Source organism: Mus caroli, chromosome 14, assembly GCF_900094665.2.
Source record: "Mus caroli chromosome 14, CAROLI_EIJ_v1.1, whole genome shotgun sequence".
Taxonomy (NCBI): Eukaryota; Metazoa; Chordata; class Mammalia; order Rodentia; family Muridae; genus Mus; species Mus caroli.
Genome location: NC_034583.1, coordinates 19,764,486 through 19,791,085, shown reverse-complemented (window position 1 = coordinate 19,791,085; position 26,600 = coordinate 19,764,486). Strand labels below are relative to the sequence as shown.

Here is a 26,600-nt window from a genome sequence, read left to right as displayed (position 1 = left end):
GGGTATAGGAGACTTTCAGGATAGCATTTGAAATGTAAATGAAGTAAATACCTAATAAACTGAAAAAAGAAAAGACGCAGTTTCCTACACAACATGAAAAGAACCTTTTTATAGAGAAATTAGAAGTAGTTATGATCTGTGATGGTTGTTTTTGTAGAACATGATTTTAATATTTTCATCTGTTGATATTCAAAAAAACAGAACAGTTATTTTAATATCTATTTCCTTGTTATGTCTCCCTTTCCATTTCTGATTTTTATTAATTTGGGTACTGTCTCTGTGCCCTCTGGTTAGTCTGATTTATCTATCTTGTTGATTTTCTCAACAAAACCAGCTCCTGGTTTTGTTGATTCTTTGTATAGTTCTTTTTGTTTCTATTTGGTTTGATTATTTCCTGCTTTCTACTCATCTTGGGTATATTTGCTTCTTTTTGTTCTAGAGCTTTCAGGTGTGCTGACAAGCTGCTATTATAAGCTCTCTTCAGTTTCTTTTTGGAGGCACTTAGAGCTATGAGTTTTCCTCCTACCACCATTTTCATTGTGTCCCATAAGTTTTGGTATGATGTGTCTTTATTTTCACTAAATTCTAAAAAGCCTTTAATTTCTTTCATTTCTTCCTTGACCAAGTTATCATTGAGTAGAGCGCTATTTAGCTTTCATGTGTATGTGTGTTTTCCGTTTTTCTGTTGGTATTTAAGACCAGCCTTAGGCCGTGGTGATCTGATAGGGTGCATGAGATTGTTTCAATCTTCTTGTTATGTGTTGAGTACTGTTTTGTGAACAATTATATGGCCAATTTTGGAGAAGGTACAATATAAATGTTTAAAAAAAAAGATATTGTTAAAAAAAAAGAGAGAGATTGTATACATATTCAAGGCCTGATCCCCACTCTCTCTATTTCCTCCAAAATCTACTGTTCTCAGGACAAAATCCAAATTCCCACACTAATACTGGCTTAAAGGCACTGAATAAATACTTCCTCCCTGATAGTTCTTGTATCTCTTAAACATTCTTCAAATGTCTTGTTCTTTTGAATCTGTAATTAAGTCTCTCTATGACAGACATAGAGAGAGATGACAGGGCACATACATACAGGAACACACACATAAAATAAAAACAAAATTTTCAGAAGCAAAGCTACTTTTTCTCCTCAATCAAACTATATTTAAATAACTTTGTTCAAACTCTGTCTCATTCAGTATTCCATAAATATTTTTGATAGTCATACAACATTTATAATCACAAAGTATAAATTAAAAATGGGTCTAAATAAAGTCTACTGTCCTGGGTAAAAATACTCTATCTTACTATATCTGCTTTACATAGCAAAAAGACTACATAACAAGAACCCATCTCCAAAGTAAAACAGTACTACTTCTACTACTAAAAATAAAATACACTAAATGAGAGCATCCAATAGAGACTGTGTAGGAATTCCGATAGCAAGAATACATTAAAACATTAATAACAACATATTTTCGGAGCCGGGCATGGTGGCGCACGCCTTTAATCCCAGCACTCGGGAGGCAGAGGCAGGCTGATTTCTGAGTTCGAGGCCAGCCTGGTCTACAGAGTGAGTTCCAGGAAAGCCAGGGCTACACAGAGAAACCCTGTCTTGAAAAACCAAAAATAATAATAACAACATATTTTCAAGGAATAATGGAAATATTTAAAACTTTTCACTCACAAGTTTTTCTTTCTCCAGTTTTTGCAGTAAACATTCCATATTACTTCCAATTCTTGTCTTTTCTACAACTTCATAAAGGCTACAATACATTCCATTCTTTAAAACTGAGACAAAGAAAAAATATACAGTAAAATATAAAATCAGGTCTGCTTCTTACATATTTCAATAAATGAAATTTAATTTCTTTACCTTCATTAGGACCCACATATGTGTCTTTATAAAAGAATGAAGGAGGAATTTTCTGTTTCAAACAATCAATACTCATAACTGTTTCAACATCCAATTTCTCAGGACTGAAAGAAAATATAAGCGCATGTTTGGCATTCCTGTAGTTTTAACTCTAGCAATGTTATCAGATACATCATTAAAATATGCTTGATGAGGGTGGGGGTGGGGGAAAGAGTGCAGCTGTTCAGTGCTTACAGTCCTGCATACTGTAAGAAGGACCTGAAATCAATCTCCACAATCATATAAACCAGGTGTGGTGGCACTTCCCTGTAATACCAACATTTGGGTGGTGGAAAAGGCAGGAGGATCATAAGTTCTAGGTCATCCTATGCTATAAAGTGAATTTGTTGCCAACTGTTACCTGAAACCTTCTCTCAACAACAATAAAATAAATACACCTGATGGGAAAATATATTTATTAATAGCTCACCTTATTCTAAAGAGGACCTGATACAGGAAGCTCAGATAAATATATACAGATAAGTAGCAACTGGCAATATTGCCAACCTTAGATTCTTATGTCAGAAGTTAATCCTACATGCCAATTTTACTAACAAAATGAGTATATAGTTGTCATTTACACTTAAATTATGAGCTGGCATAGCTTATCTTTTGGAGATGCAGATTATCAAACCCAAGGGTTGTATGGTAGGCAAGTATTCCACCATTGACCTACATCTTTAAGCATTTACATCATTTCCCGTGATATTAACAATAAATAAACTTTTAATTCTAATGTATATTACATGAATAGTGCGTATACATTAACTTACCACATCAAAGCTCTTTTCAACAAAGAAATGTTTAGCCACCACTACCAACCACCCCTTTTTTCTTTTTGTTTTAAAGCAGGATTTCACTCTGGTCTGCAGTTTAGAAATCACTAGCCAAGACTGCCTTTGAGCTCAAGATCCTCTGCCTTAGTCTACTAAGTAGTACGATTACTAGGTATGTGACACCAAACATAGATAAGACTGGCCAACTTTTGAGTCTATTATATATAAACTGCTAACTAAATGTACATAGAATAAAATTTTAACCTCATCTTTCAGACTTAAAACCATTCAGAATACCACATACATCTGACTAGACACTGTCAAAGTGGTGAGCCAGAGCTTGTTTGCTAACTTAACTTTCTGAAATTACAAAACCAACACGTTAGAAACACGTTTAACATTTGTGTTTAAGTTTTAAACGGACCACAGTAAAATTTAAAATTAATAAAAGATAGACAGCAAGCAAGCCAGGAATGGTGGCGCATCCTTAAAATCTATCATACATAAGGTTGAAATAGACTGCCTGGAGTATATTGTGAGTTCCAATCCAGAATGATAGCCTCAAACAAAATTTTTTAAAAAGAAAAACAAACAAACAAACAAACAACTAAAGAAGAAACTGATAGTCCCCTTTACTGTCGATTACTGTTTTCTTTTTATTTTTTGAAATTTACCTTTTTAGATTATCATGTGAAATAGAGACTCTGTGTGCATGTGTGTGTCATTATAGTCTGTCCTCACTCCCCTTCCCTGTCATCCTCCCTCTGCCCCTCCCACTATTTTCTTTTAGTGCAACATACTTACAGCTTGACAGGTAAAAAGGCACGATTGGTGGACCTCAAAGAAATAGAACACAGAAGCTTTCCTTTATTTAAAAGTTGTCCTTTCCACAAGGTATAGTTAAACTTATCTAAACAAAAGAAAGAAGAGTCCGGTTGCTTGATAACCCATAAAGTAACATTTATTAGAAATGAAAAGTATCTAGAAATAAGGTTTTAAGTATAAAATAACCACAGAAGTGACATGCCCTTCAGGGAAAGGTTCATATGTTTCTAGTTTGCGGTATGTTTTCCCCTTAACAAAAAAACATTCCAATTTCAAGGAAGAGCCAATCTGTCTAAGTGCCCCCTTTAGAAAGCAGAACAAACAATATAGTTATTATTCCAAAGGAGACTATATTAAACCTGATTAATGTCTCCTATCTTCTAATTGTTTATAATTTGTTCTCATTTTTGTAATAAAGAAACAAAAAACAATACCGTTTAAATTTTTCTTTATTAAAACCAAAATCTCTAGTTCAATTGTAAAACCCAATTTATCTTTTTTTCCCCCCTCCAATTCAAGTGCAAGAAATTCTGGTCCATCTAAAAGGAGTCCTTATGTTTGAATGATCAAATACTGATGCTACATTTTTAACATGACCTCACCTACTTTATATTTCATATTTTTATTATGAAAATAAAACAAAACACTTAACTTAATCTTTCACTGTTTATACTTTCAACTTATAAAAGTAAAAAAAAAATAAGACTCTTACCTATGTTTCTATCTGCATTAAAGCTGTTAGATCTACAAATAATTTTTTAAAAAGAAAGGAAAATTATTACTGATTGGAAACAACATGAATGTTAACATTTAGGACCCTGACATACTATCATGTTTGGTTGCTGTTGTATTCCCAGCGCTGGGGATGACACCCATCACTGCACACATGCACAGCAAGCAATGGGGACTGAACCGAAGCACCAGCCTCTAAGTGTCATTGCCACTGCAACTAAAGAGAACAAAAGTCTGCCAACTAAGAAAACTTACTCTTTACAAAATTCAGTAAACCTAATTCTTAAAGACATACTTAATCTTTTATTATCACATTTTCTCAAATTTATGAGAGCTGTTTTATACTTCAAAAAACCCATTAACAGACATAAGACTTATTAATATCTGTCGACTATATCTTGGAAATAAGATTAGAAAAAAAAGTCTCTCTATAAATTCATAACCATTTAATAAATATTTAACTTTAAGCTCTTATTATTTACCAGGCACAATTCTAGGTAATAGAATTCTAAATATAAACAGAAAACAGTCCCTTATATTTCAAAGAATTTATAATCTAATGATGAAGAAAGGTAATTATCAATAAGTACAGTTTAATAGATGAGATGGTTTCAACAGCTATACAATACAGAAAAAGACCAAGTACAAGAATTTAAGAAAAAAAAAAAAAATCAGAGCACACCCAATGAGGAAATATAAGAAACAGCTATGACTTGCCCCAGGGAGGGGGAAAGTCTAGTGAGGGTGGGGGTGAGGACATCCTCTTGGGGGCAGAGGGGGAGGAACTGTCAAGAGGATGGACCGAGAGGGGCACAACAAATGGACTGTAAAAAAAAAAAAAAAATTAAAGAATAATAATAAAAAAAGAAAAAGAAGAAACAGCTATGCAGTAACAGAGAAAGGAAGATCCACTAACTATGGGTCCTAAGGAGTAGTCCTCATAGCATACTCGTTGTATAGGATGAATGCATGTCAATGTTTATTTGAGACAATCTAGGGGTCAAGAAAAGGATTCAAAAAAGTAGGAGAGGAGCAAAGGAAGGTGGATTTCTGTGATTTTGAGACCAGTCTGGTGTACACAAACCATGTCTATGTAAGAGACTTTGTACCAAAAGAGATGGACAGACAAGACAGAAACAATGAAAATCAGCATTCATAAATATAAAGCAAAAATGAGAAACACACACATCTCTACGTTATATGAATTGGTACTGGGAGAGGTTTTTTGGTTTTTTTTTTTTTTGGTTTTTTTTCGAGACAGGGTTTCTCTATATAGCCCTGGCTGTCCTGGAACTCACTTTGTAGACCAGGCTAGCCTCGAACTCAGAAATCTACCTACCTCTGCCTCCTGAGTGCTGGGATTAAAGGCATGCGCCACCACGCCCGGCTGGGAGAGGTTTTAAAAGCTTATTAATTATTAATATGAAAAAAAGTGCTGTATCACCAAGGCTTGGTGGCTCATATCAGCACTCCGGAAGCTAAGGCAGATTCTTCTCACCTACGCTATTTATAGTAAGCTACAAGCCAGCCAGAACAACTTTATCCATAAAAACAAAAACACAACTAAAGTACCCCTTATCAAGCACATTTGACTTTAAAAACCAATAGAGGTCACCCTAAAAATATGCATCATTAAAGATGAGTAGTTTTTTAAAACAGTTGTTTTAACAGTTATTTTAGGTATGTTTATAAATTAAAAAAGAAAATAAATATCACCTGACTCTTAAAACTAGGAATATCTTGGCATTCAACTAAATATTTCATTGGTTTGGGTAAGATTTTTATAGAAACTCAATTTTTAAGAGAGCTAAAAACATAATTTTTCTGTTTGAGGAACTTAAGAGACTCATGAAGCAAAGATGGCTTCAAACTCACTGCATAGCCCAAGCTGACCTCCATGTCCCAAGTGCTGGGAGTTCAGGCATATACCACAACCAGTTTAAACTTTTAACTTTTAAAATTGCTATTTATTAAAGAACATATAAATGTTGAAAAGAAAAAAAAGTTCTACCACTTAGCGAGGTGAATCAAAGTACACTTTAGTTCCTATTTTCACAGTAAGGGTCTATTCTACTTATCATGAATATGAAAACATCTAGTTTATGTCAAAAAAAAAGTTGAAGAAGACAATGGTCGCTTCTGAACTACTTCTTTGTGTAAATAAAACTGACTTACCTCAATGGAGACACAAACTTTGGAGTTTGTACTTCATCTTTGTAAGTAAAAGACACAACTGCATACGGACAAACATGTCTTGGCCTTCGTCTTACTTCATCAAAGCCATACTCATAAAAATAATACTAAAAATAAAAAAGTACAAAATTATCATTTTAGAATAGAAAAGTAGTAGAGAAAATATATTATTTTGTTGATAACATAGAACCATTTAAGCAGCTTCAGCAGGAAAAAAAATTTCCTTGAGCTTGTACGCTTGGCTGAAAACAAAAAAGTGTATTTTGTATGCATTTTATGTACCAGACACCAAGCTATCCCAGAAGTTTAGTTCAGAAGAGTTGACAGCAGAAATGTGCAATTAACTTCCTAATAAAAATACTCTAAGGGGCTGGTGAGATGGCTCAGAGGGTAAGAGCACTGACTGCTCTTCTGAAGATCCTGAGTTCAAATCCCAGCAACAACATGGTGGTTCACAACCACCCGTAATGAGATCTGATGCCCTCTTCTGATGTGTGTGAAGTCAGCTACAGGGTACTTACATATAATAATTAATAAATCTTTAAAAAAATATACTGTAAAATGAAGCCTAAGCTAGGTCACCCCAGAAAAGCTTTTACTTGATAAAAAAGTAAAATACTAACGCTAAAACTTCAACCAATATCAAATATCATTTTCTGTGTTAGTACAAAAGGCAAAACAAAACTGGAACTCAACTGTGAAAACTGAAGCAAAGGAGGTGTGCAAAAGACTACACATGCATGGAAATGTTCAAGCAGATTATCTTATTACTCACAAGCCTCCTCCCTTCCCCTGGTCACGTCAGTCATCACACTGGCTAGCAGAAAACTGATTTCTATTTTAGTTTTTTTTTTTCTTAAGTATTTATTTATTTTATATATAGGAGTATACTGTTGCTTTCTTCAGACACAGCAGAAGAGGGCATCAGATTCCATTACAGATGGTTGTTAGAAATTGAACTCAGGACCTCTGGAAGAGCAGTCAGGGCTTTTAACTGCTGAGCCATCTCTCCAGCCCCCTGATTTCTATTTTAAAAGAATGTCTGAGTCTATAAACCAAGTTCTTTTCCCTGGGAAATTACTGATTTTAACAATGTTGTTTCTCTCAAACTTCTTCTAAAACACTTTTTAAAATATATATATAAAGCTCTGGTTTACAATTTCTAGAGAACTCAGTAACTAACTTCAAGTCTACCAATAACACTATTATCTATCTAAAAGTAGTGAACTGAGGAAGCTCCTGATGTCTTACGTAATACAATTTTTCTTAAAATACCCAGCCATATGTCTTATCCACTAAGATAACTTAATAAGGAGCCAAACTTCTCCATAAGTACTGCAGAAAATTTTTGTTATTCTGTTTAAGAACATTTGCCTACATATATGTCTGTCTAGAAAAAGAGGCCATCTGAGCCCTTGGAACTGGAATTAAGGCATTTGTGAATTGCCATGTGGTGCTGACAAACAAATTCAAGTCCTTTGGAAGAGCAGCCAATGCTCTTAACTGATTTGCCATGTGTCCAGCCCCAACAAAAATTTTTGATGAGTATTTACTTCTAGGTTCAGCATACAATGCAAGAGAACAATGCCCATAGTTAGACATCTTACGCTGCCAAGTAAAATTCCCAGGGCCAAGAATGGATTACATCTTGTTAATCATTGGCCAAAGGGTCCCACAGACCCATCCAAATACCACAGGCTATCGCCATGGTTACTGGTTACCCTATACAACCTGACAGTGAGGCCCTACCACTGGAGACAAGGAGGAATGGAGCTGGTGCCTAACTAAGAGCTTTAGCTCTATCAACACACACACTGTCTATCGGGCTAGGAAGCAGTAAGCACCAATAGAGGAGAGAAGTAATCATCAGTATTTGACCAACAGCAACCGGCCGGCCTGCAAGAGATGCTAGTATAACAGTAGCATAAATGGTAGTTACAAATGGAGTAACCCAACATTTTTCGGTTTGATTTACGGTACATCCATGAAATGGAGCCCTATCACTGCTAAAGTGGCCAAGAATCTGAGACTAAACAGGTCATGAGCTGTAATGGAGACACTAGAACTCTTATTCTGCGAACCAAACATATTAATCAAATCCCTCCTAGTGACCTACTGTTATACATCAGAGCATCACTCCACCCTCACAAGAGAAGCTTCTTGCAGTACATGACAGTTTAATTAACAGAGATCCACAACTGGACAACGACCTTGTGGGACTCAGTCCTAAATGGGATGTCTTTATCAAAGCCCTCCTTCCTCAAGGCTCAGGGACCTCTCGGAAGAGGACACAGAAAGACTTTAAGAGCCAGAGAGGTAGAAGATTCCAAGGAAACAGCATTATCTAGCTATAACAAAACGGATACACATGAAATCAGGGAGACTGTTGCATATAAAAGAGATTGGCAGCATATAAAACATCCACACAAATCCACAGATAATATCCCAGCATGAAAAAAGGGAAGTGGACACAAAGTACTACCACTAAGAAACTATTTGCAAATGATATCTGACAGAAAAGGGGAAATCAATTTTCTCTGATGAAGCAACACCATACATACTCCAAGGCAGGCCCCATGCTTATCTGGGAGTAGCTGTTCAACACAAAACAGTCTGTGCTTTTTGTATGCATTTTGTTTGGATTTGGTATTTTCTGTCTTACTTGGTTTTTTCTTTTATCTTATTTTATTTTTTTTGAGAAAGAAAATGGACTTGGGTGAGTAGGGAAGAGGAAAAGATCTGAGAGAAATCGGGGGAACAAAAAGACTGATTATGTTTTCAAGTATAAAGTATAAATTTTTAAAATAACATCATTTTAATAGACAGTAGGTTAACATCACTACTTTTACATACTTGTTATGGGGGAAAGCTCACAAGGCTTCAACCCTAGATAAACCACAAGCAACTAAGGGATGCTGACAACAAGAAAAATAGTCTTTCCTAGCATTCAAGGTTTCCAAGACTCAAGAGGCTGCTGAGACAAGAGGATGATGATTTTGAGGTCAACCTAAGCTATAAAACAAGACCCAGAATAAGGAAAAAAAAAAAAAAAAAGGCCAGACAAGGAAAAGGGAGTATCAGGAAGGAGGAGCCCAAGACTAGCCTCCAGTAGATAGCAAGTGTAAGACCAGGATGGACTTAAATAAGGCCTGGTATCAAAAAATAGCCTAGTGTTGTGGCACACATCTTTAATCCCAGCACTTGGGAGGTTGAACCAAGAGAGATCTCTCAGTGAATTTGAAACCAGTCCAGCCTACATCATGAGTTTCAAGCCAGCCAAGACTACAAAGTGAGACATTGTCTCCAAAACCCAGAAATAAACATCATCAACAAAAAGCCATGCTTGTCAGTATAGGCCTTTAATAGCAGCACTAAAAAGGCAGAGGCAGGCAGATTGAGTTCAAAGTCAGCCTGATCTACATAAAGAGTTCTAATATATGTACTGAGACCTCTCAATTTTTTTTTAGAAAAGAAAACAAAACTACATATGTTTTTAAGATAAGGCTTAAAAATACACTAAGTCTGCATTCCATTAACTCCATAGAACATGGAGTTGTGAAGTAAGACAGCCAAGGGGCTTGACCTTTACTTTGAAACACAAATGCTATTCACCAACAAGGTACTTCTAAGGCCCTGAAAGGCAGGCATCCCAAGAGGTGCGGCAATGACATGGTTCAGTGCTTAACACTGCTTGCTTGTTTGACCATGAAGACCAGAATTTAGGTCCCAGTACCCTCTTAACAAGCCAGGTGAGTATCCTGTACCTCCAACTCTGATCTGATCCCCTTTTCTTCCAGCCTCCAAGCCTACAAATGCAAGCTCCTGTATGCGCACACAGAAAGACAGACAGACACACATAAATCTTTCACATTAAATGGATCCAAGTACATACCTGAGTAAGCTCATAGGCTCTATATGCCAAGAGGGATGTAATTCTACTGGCATTTTTAGACACATGACATTCATGTTTTGGTGTAGGGTCCAAAGCATTTTTACTTAACATGGATTCCAAGCTTTTTACACTAAGAGAGTCATAAATACTCTTTATTTTACCCTAAAATAAAAAAAAAAAATTTTAAGTGTCCACTTAACATGATTTTTACTATATGCTATAATAAAGAAGAAATACAAGTGCTATTAAACTGTTAACCTACTTATATCACCAACATGTTACTCTTTTTTTTTTCATTCTTTCATTTGGAAAATGGGGGTGGAAGAGAGGGGGATGCTGGCAGTGACATAGCTCAGCAGGTAAAAACACCAAACCTGATGACCTGAGGTTTTGAGTTGTAATTATCCACAAGGCTGAAGGAAAAACTAACACCCCCAGGCCCCAAGTCTTCCTCTGATCTTCACATGCATCCTGTGGCATGTGTACCCCAACACATACATAATTAATAAATGAAGATAATCTAAAAGACAACAAATCAATTGCTAAAATAGTCTTTTAAGATAGCAACTCTTCATACACTAACAAATATAGGCTTTTAACTCAAACTCCTAAAGTCATGTCACTTAAAATTAAAGTCCAAGTTAAATGTTGCCTTTTCTATGTACAAATACAAGTTAAAATTACCTTCATGATTTTAAAAATAACAACATCGCCTACTGCCCCAGCTTCCAAAGGATTAGCCTGTAAGAGATCTGCATACCTACAAAGATAGATACCTAAAAGAAAGAAAATAATAATTTGAATGTGAACAATCAAGTTTAATTTAAAAAAAAATCAAATTATTTAACCAATAATAAAAGGAATAGGAGGTATGACAACTTTTTAAAAGCAATACTAAAGACAACATCCAGAGTAAAATATAAAATTAGTATAATTTTTCAAAATCATAAAACATTTTAAATAGTAACATTTCATCAATTCAAAGTATTTAAAATCAGAAACAAAGAAATAAAACCAGTGTTTTATTTCAGAACTTAATACTAGTCTCCTTATTGGAAACTATGAAAAGCATCCTAATTTAACTAGTGACTATAGGTATACTACACTTAGGGTTTTAAATGGCAACTTAATAGTTAAGTACAAATGAGAAACAAGAAAAATTACCCATGAAAGGACTGCCAAGAACTGTTATTTTGGATTGGCCCACCTGCAATCCTTTTTCACATATGCTCTGAACCTATGTAAACAAAACATTTCAGTTTAAAATCAAATTAACAAGAAAAGTTAATTTTTAAAACTTCAAAATGTTATCTTCTAAACTATAATTACAAAATTTTCACACACAGATCTCAGCTAACTAGTATCAATGTAAAACTGGCTTAAATTTCTAAGGTTATCCTATCAAAAATTCATTTTTCTTTATGCTACTTGTCAGATATTCTCACCAACAAAAGAGAATTAAGACCAGCAAAATATTTATATATACTTTAAATTTTTTTTAATATTTTTAGTTATGTGAATTATGTATTTGTGTGTGGCAGTGCTCTCAAACACCAGAAGGGGCGAATAGATTCTCTGGAGCTGACTTAGAGGTGCTTTGTGAGCTGACCAATATAGTTGCTAGGAACTGAACTCAAGTCCTCTTGAAGAGCAGCAAGTGCCTTAACGTCTGAACCACCTCTCTAGCCTCAAGCAAAACATTTTTAAAAAAACATAGAATCAGCATTATATAAGACAGTCTTGCTTTCATTTAAAAAAAAAAGTTTTTATTCTAGGGGGAAAAAAAAAACCAGACATGATCAGAGAAACAATAATTACATTTGAAAAAGAAATTACAAAACATAATTTGCCCTTCTGAATTATTTCTTCTACTTATACATTAATAAAAACGTTAGGTTACAGGGAATGTCTATAACCCCAAAAGACTGGCAGCAAGATGCCTCTAAGTTCAAGGAAAGACAGCATGGATACATAGCAAGTCACCCCCTGCACCCACCCCCCCAAAAAAACAAACAAACAAGGGCTGGAGAGATGGGTCAGTGGTTAAGAGCTCATACTACTCTGCTGGAGAACTCACACTGAATTCCTGGCACTCATGTCAGGAGAATCACTATTGCCTGTAACTCTAGCTTCAGGAGAGTCAACACTTACCCAAACTAATGTGCACATACTTTATTAAAAATAAAGATAAATCTTAAAAAATAAACAAGGGTATATAAAGTGAATAAAGAAACAAACTAATGAAATAAAACAAACAACTAGTAGGACGCTTAGTAGGTAAAGGCACCTACCACCAAGACTGGCAACTTGAACTCAACATTCTCACTCTCCTCCCCGCTCCATGGAAAAACAGAAGAAAAGATTACCTTATCCTTATCAAAAGAATAATTAGGAAACAAATTACTTACAATGGAAACAGAATTATCTCACCTGGTACCGATCAACCATGAGAAATGCATAAGATTCTGAAAGTTCCTTATCTAAACGACCATCAAACTTCAATTCTCTTCTCTTTTCTGTAAACTAAAAAAAAAAAAAAAAAAAAAAAAAAAAAATCTGCTTAACTACTTAACATGATTGTTTCATTATGCTTTGAATTAAAGAAATTTTTCTAATAAATAACAAAGCTATCAAAAATCTCTATGTTTTCTGCTATTCAATCTTCAATCTTATTCCTTTCCATCTTAACTCCCAACACATAGAATAGTCAGAAGTATCTAGGTATTCACCAATGTTAGCTAATTTTCTATTAAAAACTTACTATATCCCTAATCTCACTAAGAATTAATTTTTTTCATCTTTTAATCTCCCACTTTACATGGCATACTGAATATAATAGTTTATTTATGCCAAATACAGTGGCACTTAAAGCTAGCAGTCTGGAGGCTGAGGCAGGAAGATCCCCCAGAGTTCAATCAAGGGCAGCCTCTGTTACAGAACTACTGTTGCATACTAGTCAAGTACTCTAAACTCCTGGATTTACTTTGAGATTCAAACACATATCTATTTAAACGACAAAATAGCTAGCATTTTTGTATCTGTATTCAGGCTGTCTCAATTATGTAATATAACTTCAGATAAAATTTCCATACACAATTAACAAATAATCCCTACTATACCATGAAACTACATTAAACTATCACATTTTTATTTTCTTTAGGAACTACAACAGTGCCCTTAAGAAAGATTTTCAAAGTTAAATTTTAGTAGTACATCATTAACCAACTGGTATAAAACCAAACTTTGTAATATTTCACATCGATTACAAAGCAATAAATAGTAAAGAGTCTAAAGTTCCATTTGTGTGTTACCTCAGAATTATACATGCTGGATTTTCCTATATTAAATTCAAAGAACATCTAATCTGCATATAAGTATTCATTGTCAACTGCTGCCCTTTGTACATACTTTTTTTCAGAAAAATTTCTATTGGGGGTGTGTGAGGGGTACCACAACAACTTGCTTTTACAAATACAACTCTTGGAAAGCTAACACAGGAAGATTCCTATAAGTTCAAAGTCAACCTGACCACTCAGTAAATTCTAAGCTATGCTGGACTAGGATAAAACCCCCATCTTAAAAAAAAAAAATGTATAAACATAAAAGAAAAAAATAGAAAAAAAAACTTAGTTGTAAATTTACAACTAAGTATTCTATAGTAAACTATGCCTATGTGGGTGACTTATTTCAGGATTCTGGGTAACTACACATTAGTAACAATTTAACACAGTAGATAAACATAGTGGGGATGTATTTCAGAGGTAGAGCACTTGTTGAGACTTGAATCAGCCCCTGGTTTAATTCCTAGCACCAAGAAGATATTTTCACCTTTTAAGTTACCGTTCCCTAAAAAAAAAAAAAAAAAAAAATTGCATTTCTACAAAGAAAGAAAGGAAAAAAAAAAAAAAAAAGACTTCTTCCCCAGGCTAAATACATACCTCTTTTTCCAAAAGTTCATTATGTATCAAGCAAGCTCGTCTATAGTTAAAATTTGTTACTGAGGATGGTTCAAGGTAAGATGAATGGAGAATATTTAAAACATCTTCAAATTCTCGAGACCCTGGAGTTAATGGCTGGAAAAGAGCTATTAAAAAAACAAAAACAAAAAGAAACAAAAATAAAAAAACAAATTCTAAGATTAGTCTATCATAAATGTAGGTTTTCTGAACAAAGGCCCCAATAGTTACTTTATTTTATGGCATGCAAGAGTTATTATTAGCACTCACTACATGGCACAACAGGTGAAGAGCTCGCTGCACAGACCTGACCAGCGTTGGATCCCTAATCTCCTTGCAAAAAGTTGTCCTCTGTCCTCCACTTGCATAACCATGTGTAGACAGATGTACATCCATTTCCAGCACACAAATTATTTTTGTAACTCACTGAAGAAAAATTAAGACTTACCTAGACTAATTAGTTCCTTTCAACAATGATGACCTGGCCTCATATACAAAAACAGTTATGGTTTTATAAACCTCAAGGATATAAATTAATCCTTATAATGTATAACATATTAATTATAATTCTTATAATATAAATTAATCTAAATTGCTTAAACTCTCATAAGGACCTATGCATGCACTCAACTTGTCTCAATTCCTATTTACACTGCACTGAAAAAGCATGTTTAAGACTATGGCAGTCAAACAACTATAAAGATTTACCATAAATAAAAGCTAAAATCTAACATAGTAGCTCATGTCTATAATCCCTACAAACCAAACTTTGTAATATTTCTGATCCATTACAAAGCAATGAATAGTAAAGAGTCTTAAGTTCCATTTGTGTGTTACCTCACATTACATTTGAAAATGAAATTACAAAAATTTGTTTTAAAAGACAGAGATAAGAGGTTAATCCAAACTTTGAGGCAGACTAGTCTAATAGAATAAGGTCCAGGCCAGCCAGGGCTTTAAAGTTAAAGTAATATACAGTACTCAAATAGCTTTATTATCAATAAAAAATATAACATTTAAGTATCAAATGCTAAGATGAAGGGTTTTGAGCCAAGCCAGAATCTTTTTTTTGTTTTTGTTTTTTTGTTTGTTTGTTTGTTTGTTTGTTTTTGAAAACAGCGCTTCTTTGTGTAGTCCTGAAACTCACTCTGTAGATCAGGGTGGCCTTGAACTCAGAGATCCCAAATGCCAGGATTAAGGGTATGTACCATCTTATCCTAGCTACTTGATGGCTAAGTACAGAGAAAGTTCAAGGGTGGCCTGAAAAATTAGTGAGGCTTGTCTTCAAAACAAAAAAAGTAATACAGCATTTTTCTAGCATGTTTCAAAAACTAGGTGCAATGCCCAATACTAGCAAACTGCAAAAGAGTTCAGTAAAAACTGAAACACCAGATTTGTCATTTACTGACTTTGTAGCAGACGAGATATATATAACTTAAAAGCCCAGTTCACTGTAAAATGCAAGACTGCAGTTCTCCTAATAACTATTATATGCCAAATACATTATGTAAGGCAGGGCAATGAGAGGGCCATGACGGGCTAAGCCAGGCAGACTCCATGACAGGCTCCAAACTGACACTCTTAAGAACTAGGCCTAAATTTCTTTTTCCTAATACTGGACAAGTCCAAAACAAGTCAAATGCCAAGAAAAACCACCCCTTGAGGGCAACCAATCAGGAGCTGCTTCTAACACCTTGCCTGAGCCTAGAGTAGTTAATTAGCAAAAGTTCCAGAAAGTACCCCAAACTCCCCAGAACCTTGACCAATCCCAATGATGCCCACACCCTGAAAAATAGAGCCAACCAACTGAGGTAAAGAAAGGCAAAAGGTTACCCACTCCTCCCTGGTACCCTACCAGGCTTTAAAACCGAGTCTGTAAACTCATTCAACATCTCCATTTTGGTATATGGAGATCCCTGTGTGCTGGTTAATTTCTGCACAATAAACAACACTCTTTGCCTTTGTGTACATATTTGAGTCTGGGGTACCATTCTTTGGTGAATCACAGGCCCTTACAACAAAAGTACTAAGCAGAATGGAGTACCTGTGCACAGTTAACACAATTAAGTTTGTTTCCCTTGTGTTTTCACCAGTCTACAGTCCATTTAATGTTCTCTGGTACAAGTTCTCACTGGGCAGCCAAGTCTAACCTCAAGTCCTTCTTTCAAAGTCTCCCATATACTGGAAATACAAACATGTGCCACCACAACTGGCTCAAATCTTTGTGTGCATGCATGAACATGAGTACGCTCAAGACAGGATGTACATCTAGAGGTCAGAGAACAACCCTCACATGGTTCTCACAGTCAACTATGGTTCTAGGAATCAAACTTAAGCTTAGATATCAAGTGCTTTTTCCAGCAGAGACCGCTCTCTGGCACTGGAATTCTTATAACACTAAACCATTTAACCTATTTGGTTTAATTATCAAGCATGGTGGAACATGCCGTTAGTTACACATTCAGGAGAAAAGCAGCAGCAGATCTCTGAGTTTGAGGCCAGTTTGATCTACAGATTGAGTTCCAGGCCAGCCAGGGCTACATAGTAAGATCCCATCTCAAAACAAACAACGACAACAAACAAAAATAATTTGTCCTAATAACCTGAAATTTTAATACATGAAATTTTCATTTAATAAATTTCAAAAACCAAATCTGTACATATAAACTTTCCCCAAATTAAAAAAAAAAAAGCCTATATTTTTTTCCAAGACATTTCAAGGTCAATAAATATTAAAAGTAACCCTTGGGTTCCATTGAAAATACTGTTGTGCATACATTTATATTTTGACACAAGGTCTTACACAAAAAGTTTATAATGAATAGTCTGAGATTCACTATGCATCCTAGGCTGACCTCAAACATGTCGTCTTCCAGTTTCAGCTTCCCACGTACTAGAATTGTAAGCATGTGCCACCATCGCTCAACTTTATACTTGGAAGTATGCCACAGAAAAGATAACTGTAAATAAGCTGCTTTACTATATTTTCATTTTTATTAGACTATAAAGGATACAATGTCAAATGGCATATCCATTCCTTTTTGGGAGTTGGGGGCAGGTTCAAGTCAGGGTCCCTCCATGTAGCTCTGGCTGTTCTGGAACTTAGTAAACTAGGCAGACCTCAAACTCAGAGATCCCTCTACATCTGCCTCTGCCTCCTGAGTGCTGGGATTAAAGGCATGGGCTGCCACTACTCCCTGGTGACATATCTGGATCTTTAGCTAACTAGGCATATATCACAATAGTAGCTCTAAAAATGAAGTTATTTTGATTACATGTTATTATAACAGTGTGTGCTAGGTAAAAGCCAATGTGTACCTACTTTAAGACTGGATATATACAAGCATCCTGAGGAATAAAGTCAACATAGTTACTATAATACAACTGAAAAAATAAAAGTGGCTGGTGAGATGGCTGTGTAGTCGTGATGATAACCTGAGTTTGGATCCCTGGAAGCTACATAAAAAGCCAGGTAAGTACATAAAAAGCTGGTAAAGTACAAGCCAGATGCCGAACTTCAAGGACAGCCAGGGATAGACACAGAGAAACCTTGCCTTGGGATGAGGGAGAGTAAAAAGATAGCTAGTGATAGAAGTCAATGGTTGAGTACTTGCCCTGAGTTCCATCCCTTCAGCCATACCCACATAACATACACACAAAAAGAATTGACATTTAAGCAGTTGGCAATAGGTCAAAAAATAGCATATTTCTTTAATCAAAAGAACATTTTCCTCCATTATCTTTGACTAATTTATTTTGTGTCAGTGTAGTTCTTATACTATATATACATGATATGCTAAACTTTAGAAAGCAAGGGGTACTACCATCAAAACATGTAAACAGTAAGAATGTAAGCTTTCAGATCTAAAAGTAACTATAACTTAAGTAGCCAATGGATGGGACTCAATGGTTCTCAGTAGTAGAGTATTTGCCTGACAAGCAAGAAGTCCTAAGTTCTGCCCCCAGAACCACAAGAGCACCACAAAGAATACCAGCTGAATGTGGTAGCATATATCCATAATTCCAGCATTTAGAGGGCTGAGACAGAAGCTCCAAAAGTTACAGGCAAGCTCATAGAATAGTACTGCTGTCAGCTCTGATAAGAGAAGCTTCATTTTGTACCAGGTGACTGTTAAAGCAGAGAATAAATGACTGCTGAATGCTAATCCTAAGTGGAACACCTGTCACTCCCCCCAACATTTAGCAACAGTGGATAAGAATAGTCTGGACACCTACAATGTACAAGTTGGTAAAAGGTATGTATGTGTGACTTCCAGACAAGGCAAGGCCACTAACTCAAAAGTGGTGATTGCCTTTTTGGTTGCCTATGTATGATCTACACAAGACTGAGAAGGAATGATAGACCTCCATCCCTCTCTGAAGATTTATACCATTAATGGATGATGCAAGGGGAAGATTCTCTTCTGTGGTGTAGACTGGGGTGCCATGCTGTAAACAACCCTAACCCACCAACACCCCCTCCCCAAAAAGTTGGGAACTAGTTGGGATTAGTAAGTGGAAGAGCTGGAAAGATGGCTCAAGAGATTAAGAATACTGGCTATTCTTCCAGAAGACACTGGTTTAAGTTTAGTTCCCAGCACCCACATGGCAGCTCCCAACTATAACTCCAGTTGCAAAGTGTTCGGAGGAGCAGTACAAGCAGGTTAATGGGGTTATGATGACATCGTATACATGTATGAAGATGTCATAATGAAACCCATAACCCATTACTGTATATAATATATGCTAATAAAAAATAATTTTTAAAAAAGTACAAAGCCAGCCTGAGCTACATGGGAGAAAATAAAATAATTAGCAAAGTGGCTAGTGACCAAACTTGGTCTGTAATTCTGAGTCCAAGGCTGGTATCTACCGGCCTTAATTACCATATACAGTGTGACTCCATTTGTTCTTAACTGATTTGTAAATGGCTCTATCTAAAAAATTACTACCTGACAATGTTTTAAATATGTGTTATATATCTCGCCAGGCGTAGTGGCACATGCCTTTAATCCCAGCACTCGGGAGGCAGAGGCAGGCGGATTTCTGAGCTCGAGGCCAGCCTGGTCTACAGAGTGAGTTCCAGGATAGCCAGGGCTACACAGAGAAACCCTGTCTTGGAAAAAAAAAAAAAGAATGTGCTATATCTCTACATCAATATTGAATGAACACAGCATTGTTAGTAACAAATACACTGGCATAAGTCAACATGGACCAGTACAAATATGAAATTTCCTGCCCAGATTTATGTCTACGTAGAAAAATTACTGCTTTCAAAATCCAGTTATCCACTCCAACTAAAACACCATGACTTAAAGACAGCTGCAGAATCAGGTCCAATCCCAGCAACTGAGGAGTTGGAGGCAGGAAGTAAATCCATCTTCAGTTACACATTAAGATCTGGTCCTTTTTTTTCTTTTTTTAAAGACAACTGCAAATTTTGTTAGAAAAGATGACTATCTTTTAGAAAGTGTATCACTAGTCTATCCCAAGAACTTTGGAGAGAAATACTGTCAGATTCAACTATTAAGTTTAATTTACTTTTGATGACACACTAGATATAGAATAAAACATGGTGATCCATCTACAGGCCAATTCAATTTTTGTGGCTCTCTATACTACAGAAAATAGCCCAACCAATAACTACAACACACATCATAATCAGTAAAATATGAGTATTTATCCCTAGGTCTCCCTCCCACTCTTGGGAGTTCTATCTATAAATAAATCTGTTTTTGCTCTGAAAAAAAACTTAAAATACAAAACCTTCTAAAACATATAATCTGCCATTACTTACAGTGAGCATAATCTTTCCATCTCAAAATTCTCCCCAAGGTTGAATATATGCTAAACTTTGCAATTTCACAACTGGTCAAATCAAAAGCTAACTTAAATTCTAGATTATAAAGCCACTCGTGGTGGTGTTTAGGAGGCTAAAGTAGTAGTATCCAAGTTTTGAGTTTGAGGCCAGTTTGGAATACATAGGGAACATGGGAGAGGAGGGGGCATTCATCTTTCTCTGTTTTCTGATTACAGATGTTTTGTCATGTGATTAACTGCCAGGCTTGTGCTGTTATGACTTCTCAGCATAATCAACTATACCCTGAAACTGTGAGCCAAAATAAACCCTGCCTCCCTAAATAAAAATATAATTTAGACTATTAGGAATAACCTCATTAGAGTTGAGTAGTTCCAAGCAGTCTATACATGTTCAAATTCCATTTACTAATTAAGTGACAAGTGACTTCTCAGTACTTCAGTTTTTCTGTAAAATGGACAAATACCGACCACAAAGAATCGCTGAGATGTAATTATGTACAAAGAGCAATGTCTACAACCTATCAAGTACAATATTGCTTGCCAGTATTATTATACCACTAAAATGGCAGCATTTAGATGTCATGCTATTATCATCAAGGAAACTTTCAAGAGCTGGACAAGTTCCTATTTGTGTGAAACTTTAGCACTTAGGAAACTTGAGGCAAGAGGATGGCTGCATGTTTGATGGCAGCATGGCCTATAAATTATACTGAATGATATTTTAAGAAATTGTTTAAAAATTAACATCCAAACTTTTAAGTTTCACCAGAAAGCAGTTAAGACTGCTAAATCTATAAAAAAAAATTGTTTATACTAGCAAGTCAGATGACCATTAGTACCAAGCTAAATCCTAAACATACTTTCAAACCTTCTCATCAATGATGGAAGGAAACTTAACAGTCTCTATACTATTTTGTTTTCCTTCCAACCATTTGTTCTGTGTTGCACACTATATCCGAGTAAGTGATGTTTAAAGAGAGAAGGAGAGACAGACTGACAGACAGGTAGGGCTGGTATTGCTTATTTTCAATCCGAGCACTCTGAAGAGACCGGTAGGTGGATCTCCGTGAGTTCCAAGGCAGCCAGGACTATGTAAAAGGCAAAAGACTCTTGTAACTGTTCTAAAGTGACAGCGTTTTTAACTATAAAACTGAAATTCAAAGACTAATTTCTCCCAATTTAGAATAAAATCTGAGATGGGTAAAATAGTTACTTGAAAGCACTGTATTAATAGATCATGATATCACCTGTAATTCCACCTAGAAGGAAGGCTGAGACAGGAGCATTTCAAGTCGAAGGGCTGAACAACTTAAGGAGATTCTCTTATTTGGTTTTTGTAAAGTGTTGATTTGACCCTATTATGTACTATTTGAACAATTGCTGCCTAGTGTACAGTAAGATATTAAGAATTATTTTCAGTAAAAATTAAAAAAAAAAAAACACCTACCATGTTTTTCTAACTACAACCTCCCTTACAATTGAGAAAGTAAAAATCGTATCCCTAGGCAAAATGGAAACTCTCTCATTTCCCCAAGGAATACATCAGACTCCACGGAAAAAGCAGCAGTTTATACTCCCTAAATCCCTGTGCCACTTTTAATATGTTCAAGGGCAGTCATTTTAGAGCAACTTCTGGATTTGGCTTATTAAATTTAAGAAGTACATACTACCTTACTAAATTTTAAAAAAGAATCCTAAAGGACTCTAAGCCAGTTTTCTGGTTCCTTTAAAAAAAAAAAAAAAAAAAAAAAAAAAAGGCTTGCTTTAATGATGATTTGTTCAAAGCCTTAGTCATTTAGAATCTAAAATAGGATGTCAAAAGGTTTGATACAGCTTGAAAATGTTAAGCCCTTACTACATTATGAGGCCCTACTTAAAAGCACTTCTAACCTTTTCTACCAACTGGTGGTTGGGGACGAGTATCTAACTTTTCTTGTATCAGCACAGCCATACACACCTTAACGACATCAAGTGAATTCACTGTCTTGCCCTACATCCTAAAGTATTACAAGTATTACATCAACTCATTTAAAGAGTATTTCTAGAAACATTCACTTCAGCCGGCAAAGATCAACTTCATCCTTCTCTGCATGGTTTCTCATGCTATTTCCTTCGCTTTGTCATCCATTTAGAAAGGAACTTTCTTTATACTTTCATAATCTCAGTTGTGCAGAGTTGGTTACCCAGATGCACGGTTCCAATCAAGATTCTAAATGTTCAGATATTCAAATGACAAAAAAAAAAAAAGGCTTTGGGAAATAAACAATTAAAAAAACACGCAGTAAGAAGGTAAGTGTTTAAGTCAAATCCAGAAAATTCCAAATTATCGGACAGTCAAAACCTACTCTAAGAAAAAAAAAAGTGTACGTTTTACAATATGGCACTAAGATCTCAAAAGATAAGCAACCCAATTGTTCCTATAATCGTTTAAGAAAAAAGTCATTCTAGGCTTGGAAGTTATTATACAGAAGAACCTACGTAAGCTAATGCTTTTCCAAAAAAAAAAAAAAAAAACTACATGGAAATGAAGTGTGATGGAAAACTGCATGGAGCGCATATACTAATGGAGAGTTTTCTAAATAGAAGACGCTGACATCGAGCACATTTCAAGTAGACACACAGAGCTGAAGAATTTCCACAGTGAGAAACACTTGTCCTTAGAACGCAGTGGCCTTGGAGAAAGCCTCAGAATCCATGGCCACAGGCTACTTCCACAAGCAGACTTCTCAGAAGCATCTTTAGGAGGCCACCATCAGCTTCTCTGCCTTCGGGGCTTGGGGGGAAAAGACGGGCACCGAGCACCATCTTTCCGCTCGGGGAGCCGCAGCCTCATGGAACCGCTTCAAACCTGAGCTACTTCCAACTTCCACGGGGAGAGGGGGAGCGGCGGAGCGTGGTTCCACCCTATCCTCTCGCACCAAGGGCGGCTGGGCGGCCGTGGCCGGGAGCGGAGAGGCTGCTGGCGCTTGCGTGCGTGTTTACGTGTCTCGGATGGGTGTGGGGAGAGGAGACAGAGAGGTCTTAATGAAAAAGATGGAGGGGGAGGGAAGCGAGAGAGGGGGTGGGAGGAAGGGGAGGCACCACCTTTCTTTGCTCTGCTCTTCCTGGGGATCTGAAAACTCCGCCTAAAAGGCCTTTCCGGCTCTTCGGCGCCTTTGGGCAGAGCGGCCGCGGCCGCCTCGGAGGTTTGGTGAGGCTGCTGGTGGCCGTGGCTCCGGGCGGCTTCAGCTGCCGCGGTCTCCTCCGGCCCCGCGCCGCCGCCGCCGTCGCCGCCGCCATTTTGTAAGGAGGACTCAAGCTCCGGAAGCGCAGGCTTCACCCCGTCGTCTCCGCCGCCGCGGCTTTCCCAGCTCGCGTCCGTCGAAGGGGCCTCCGTCTCCGCGGCAGTAGCCATCGCGCGGGCGTGAGGCGCTCCAGGGAGCTTCCACCCACAAGGTCTTCGGGCGTAGGGGGGGAAGGGCGGCGGGCCAGGCCGCCGAGGTCTCGGCCCACCCGGCCCCTCCGCCCCCGGGGACCGCACTCCAGCCACTGAGACGCCTCTTAACCGCCACCGCGGCCCTGAGCGTGCCTCTCGCCCGGGGAGCCGCTCCGGATTCGGGCGGCTTTTCAACCGGTCCCGGCTACCCAACGTGTTCGCGTCGGGCCCGGGAGGGGGCGGGGCCTCGGCGGACCGCTCTACCAATAGAAATGCAGAGCCCGCCTCCGCGACTGCAGAGAGACCGTTCCAGGGGGCGGAGCCTCGCGATGCGGAGCCCGCCAAAAGAGGAGAGTGCCACGCCCGGGGAAAGCGTCGACGCCATCGCTTCAGAGTGAGGGCTTGGGCTTGGCAGCATTCTGCGGATTCCTGGGCCCTGCCCTCTCCGCACAGCGTTTGACGGAGGCAAGCCCAGGGGACATCTTCTGGACAGTACTCTTGCAAGTGAGTGCCTTCTTCCCTCCGGAGGTCTGTGGACCAAACCCGGCAGATAATTGGCTGATCCTGGTCGTGTGATCAGCCTGCTCTGAGCTGCTCTTCCAAAGGACCAGGATTCGAGCTCCAGCCTACATAGGACAACTCAACCAGCAGTTAGTCACTTCAGAGGATCCAAGTCCTTTTCTGGCCTCGGAGGGCACTAGGTATACATGTGGTGCTCGATCATAAATGCAGGCAAGCCACCTATACACATAAAGACTATAAACACACAATAAGATAGGCAGTGAAAAGAGATAAGAAAATGGCCTCCACTGATAAGCAGGGTGATAGCATCCTATTCCATCCAGACTTTCTGCTTTCCCAGTAGATCACGAGCACTGGTCGTCCTCCAGACCATAGCACTACATAAGCAAACATTCAATATTTGGGATTCTTCCACACAATTTACAACCTAATGATGAGGGAAGGCATGAATGCTCGCACACGTGTTCGACCACCTAGAAGAAAACAATTTGATAGTGAAATGAAGGAAGGGCCTTTCAATAGTTTCTTTCTAGGTAAGGGGTCCTCAGTTACCATCTGTATAGACACATTCTCACAACAGATACCAAGGAGATGCTTTTGCACAGTTTAAATGTTGAAACTTAGGCAAATTGAGATGACAAAAGCCAGGTCTAATTCCAACCAAAGTATTACAGCCTAAGGCCTAGTTTTCAAGCAGCTCCGGCCCAATAATGCATTTGATGAAGAAACACGGGATACTTTTTACTCAAGATCTCTAAGCAACAGCAGCAAGACACCCAGATCTTTGTCCTCCAACACCTCAATATTACTGAAGGAATTGTTAGGCCAAGATAATAAACTGCAAAAGAGCCACAGCCTCTATCAAGTGATTGGTACTTAAAGAGCTCTCCAAGAACAGCAGAGGATCTGGGATAAGCATCCATTGTTTGGCATCGTGTGTAGTATAAAACCTGCACCTCTGTGAACCAAATCAAGGAAAAGTGTATGTAACTCAGTTATTAGTAAACAGGGTAGGTGCTGGGGATTTAGCTGAGTTCACGGCGATTGCCTAACATATACAAAGTCCAGGTTTTAATCTACCAGCACCAAATGAACTGAGCATGGTGGCACACCCCTGGGGAGGTAGAAGCAAGGTCATCCTGGGCTACCTGGGAATTAGAGGCTAAGGTAAAAAGTACATTTTAAAACTTTCTTCTTTTTTTTTTTTTTTTTGAATGGTGAAAGAAAAGGGAGGGTTTAGAAAGACTCCTACACTATTTTAAAGTCACTTTTTCATATTGGGGAGGATGAGCTTGATGGCACATACCTATTCCCAGCCCTCAGGACAAAGAGGTAATAGGAGCTCTACATGTCCAAGGTCAGCCTAGACTACACAGTAAGACCCCTGTATCAAATAAAACATGAGAGGGCTGAGAATGTAGCCCAAGTTGAGACTTTGAGTTTGCCCCTAGAATTCTGGCAGCACAAAAATAGACAGGTGGGTAGATAGATGATAGATACATAAGATAGATAGACAGACAGACTCAGACAGGCAGAAAGAGTTAGGAAAAGGAGCATGCTTTCTTTACCTGATGTGAAAGAAGAGCAAAACCTAACACTTTGCAGACCTTACATGGTAACTTTCTTTTTTCTAAATGTTCATCTTTATCAAATTAAAAGTTACCTGGGAATTAATTAGACAGTGGTGCTCTCATTTATTAATCCACTCGTCAAAATTCAGTTTTCCCTGGAAGAAGACTATGTATAGACAGCCAGAGTTTGATAGGAAAGAATTCTTCCCCCCCCCCCCCATTGGTATTCTGCCTGCGTGTATGGCTGTATGAGGATACCATATCCCCTGGAACTGGAATTACAGGCAGCTATGAAATGCCATATGGATGTTGGGATTTGAACCTGGGTCTTTTGGAAAATCAGCCAGTGTTCTTAACCACTAAGCTTAAAACTAAGACCATTGAGAACCACAGATCACCTACAGAGGTTCAATCTCATGAAGTATTGTTCTAACCCAAATCAACATTTATTTTAGAATATTAGTGTCTTGGAGATTGAAATTTATATTTTTTAAATTGGGAAGCTCTAAATTATAGGACTTTGTTTTTGTTTTATGATAGGGTTTCATGTTCACCAAGCTGTCCTAGAACTCCTAATCCTCCTGCCTCAACCTCCTGAGTGCTGAAATTACCACATGGGCATGTGCCACCCATCTTAAAATGAATAAAATAGTAATTTTAAATTCTGCTGCATAAAGCTACTAACATTCAATATTAGAAATACTTGCCAGTTGTTTATTGGGACTGCTAGGTACCAAGGATCTGACTCTAGAGCAAGCAGTCATAGTTACTTTTATCAAAGTTACAGTTCAGTGGGGTGGTGTTTCTAACATCATCCATAGAATAACTAGGCTGAGGTGTTAGGATTGGTTAAGGAAGGGCAAAGGGGGACAGAAATTTGCTAAGTTCCAAGTACTTGAGAAAAGTCATAGCAAGATAAAAAGAATATTCATGTACTGGTTTCTGTTTGTGCCTCTGTGTGTGTGTGGGGGGGGGGGAATACAG

General features: G+C 37.5%; 1 protein-coding gene across 3 annotated transcripts in view; it reads right to left on the bottom strand.

Moving 5' to 3' along the window:
* Positions 1–23,930, bottom strand: part of Tasor (transcription activation suppressor) — a 53,340-nt gene extending 29,410 nt beyond the window's left edge. For all 3 annotated transcript variants that reach the window (XM_021181460.2, XM_021181458.2, XM_021181461.2), the window contains exons 1-11: positions 23,193–23,930; positions 14,271–14,416; positions 12,763–12,855; positions 11,497–11,569; positions 11,017–11,108; positions 10,333–10,494; positions 6,423–6,547; positions 4,228–4,259; positions 3,495–3,600; positions 1,876–1,979; positions 1,687–1,790 (exon numbers count right to left, since the gene is read on the bottom strand). In XM_021181460.2, the coding sequence (XP_021037119.1) occupies positions 1,687–1,790; positions 1,876–1,979; positions 3,495–3,600; positions 4,228–4,259; positions 6,423–6,547; positions 10,333–10,494; positions 11,017–11,108; positions 11,497–11,569; positions 12,763–12,855; positions 14,271–14,416; positions 23,193–23,502 (1,347 nt within the window). In that variant the 5' untranslated portion in view covers positions 23,503–23,930. The remainder of the gene's footprint in view (positions 1–1,686; positions 1,791–1,875; positions 1,980–3,494; positions 3,601–4,227; positions 4,260–6,422; positions 6,548–10,332; positions 10,495–11,016; positions 11,109–11,496; positions 11,570–12,762; positions 12,856–14,270; positions 14,417–23,192) is intronic.
* Positions 23,931–26,600: the final 2,670 nt, after the last annotated feature.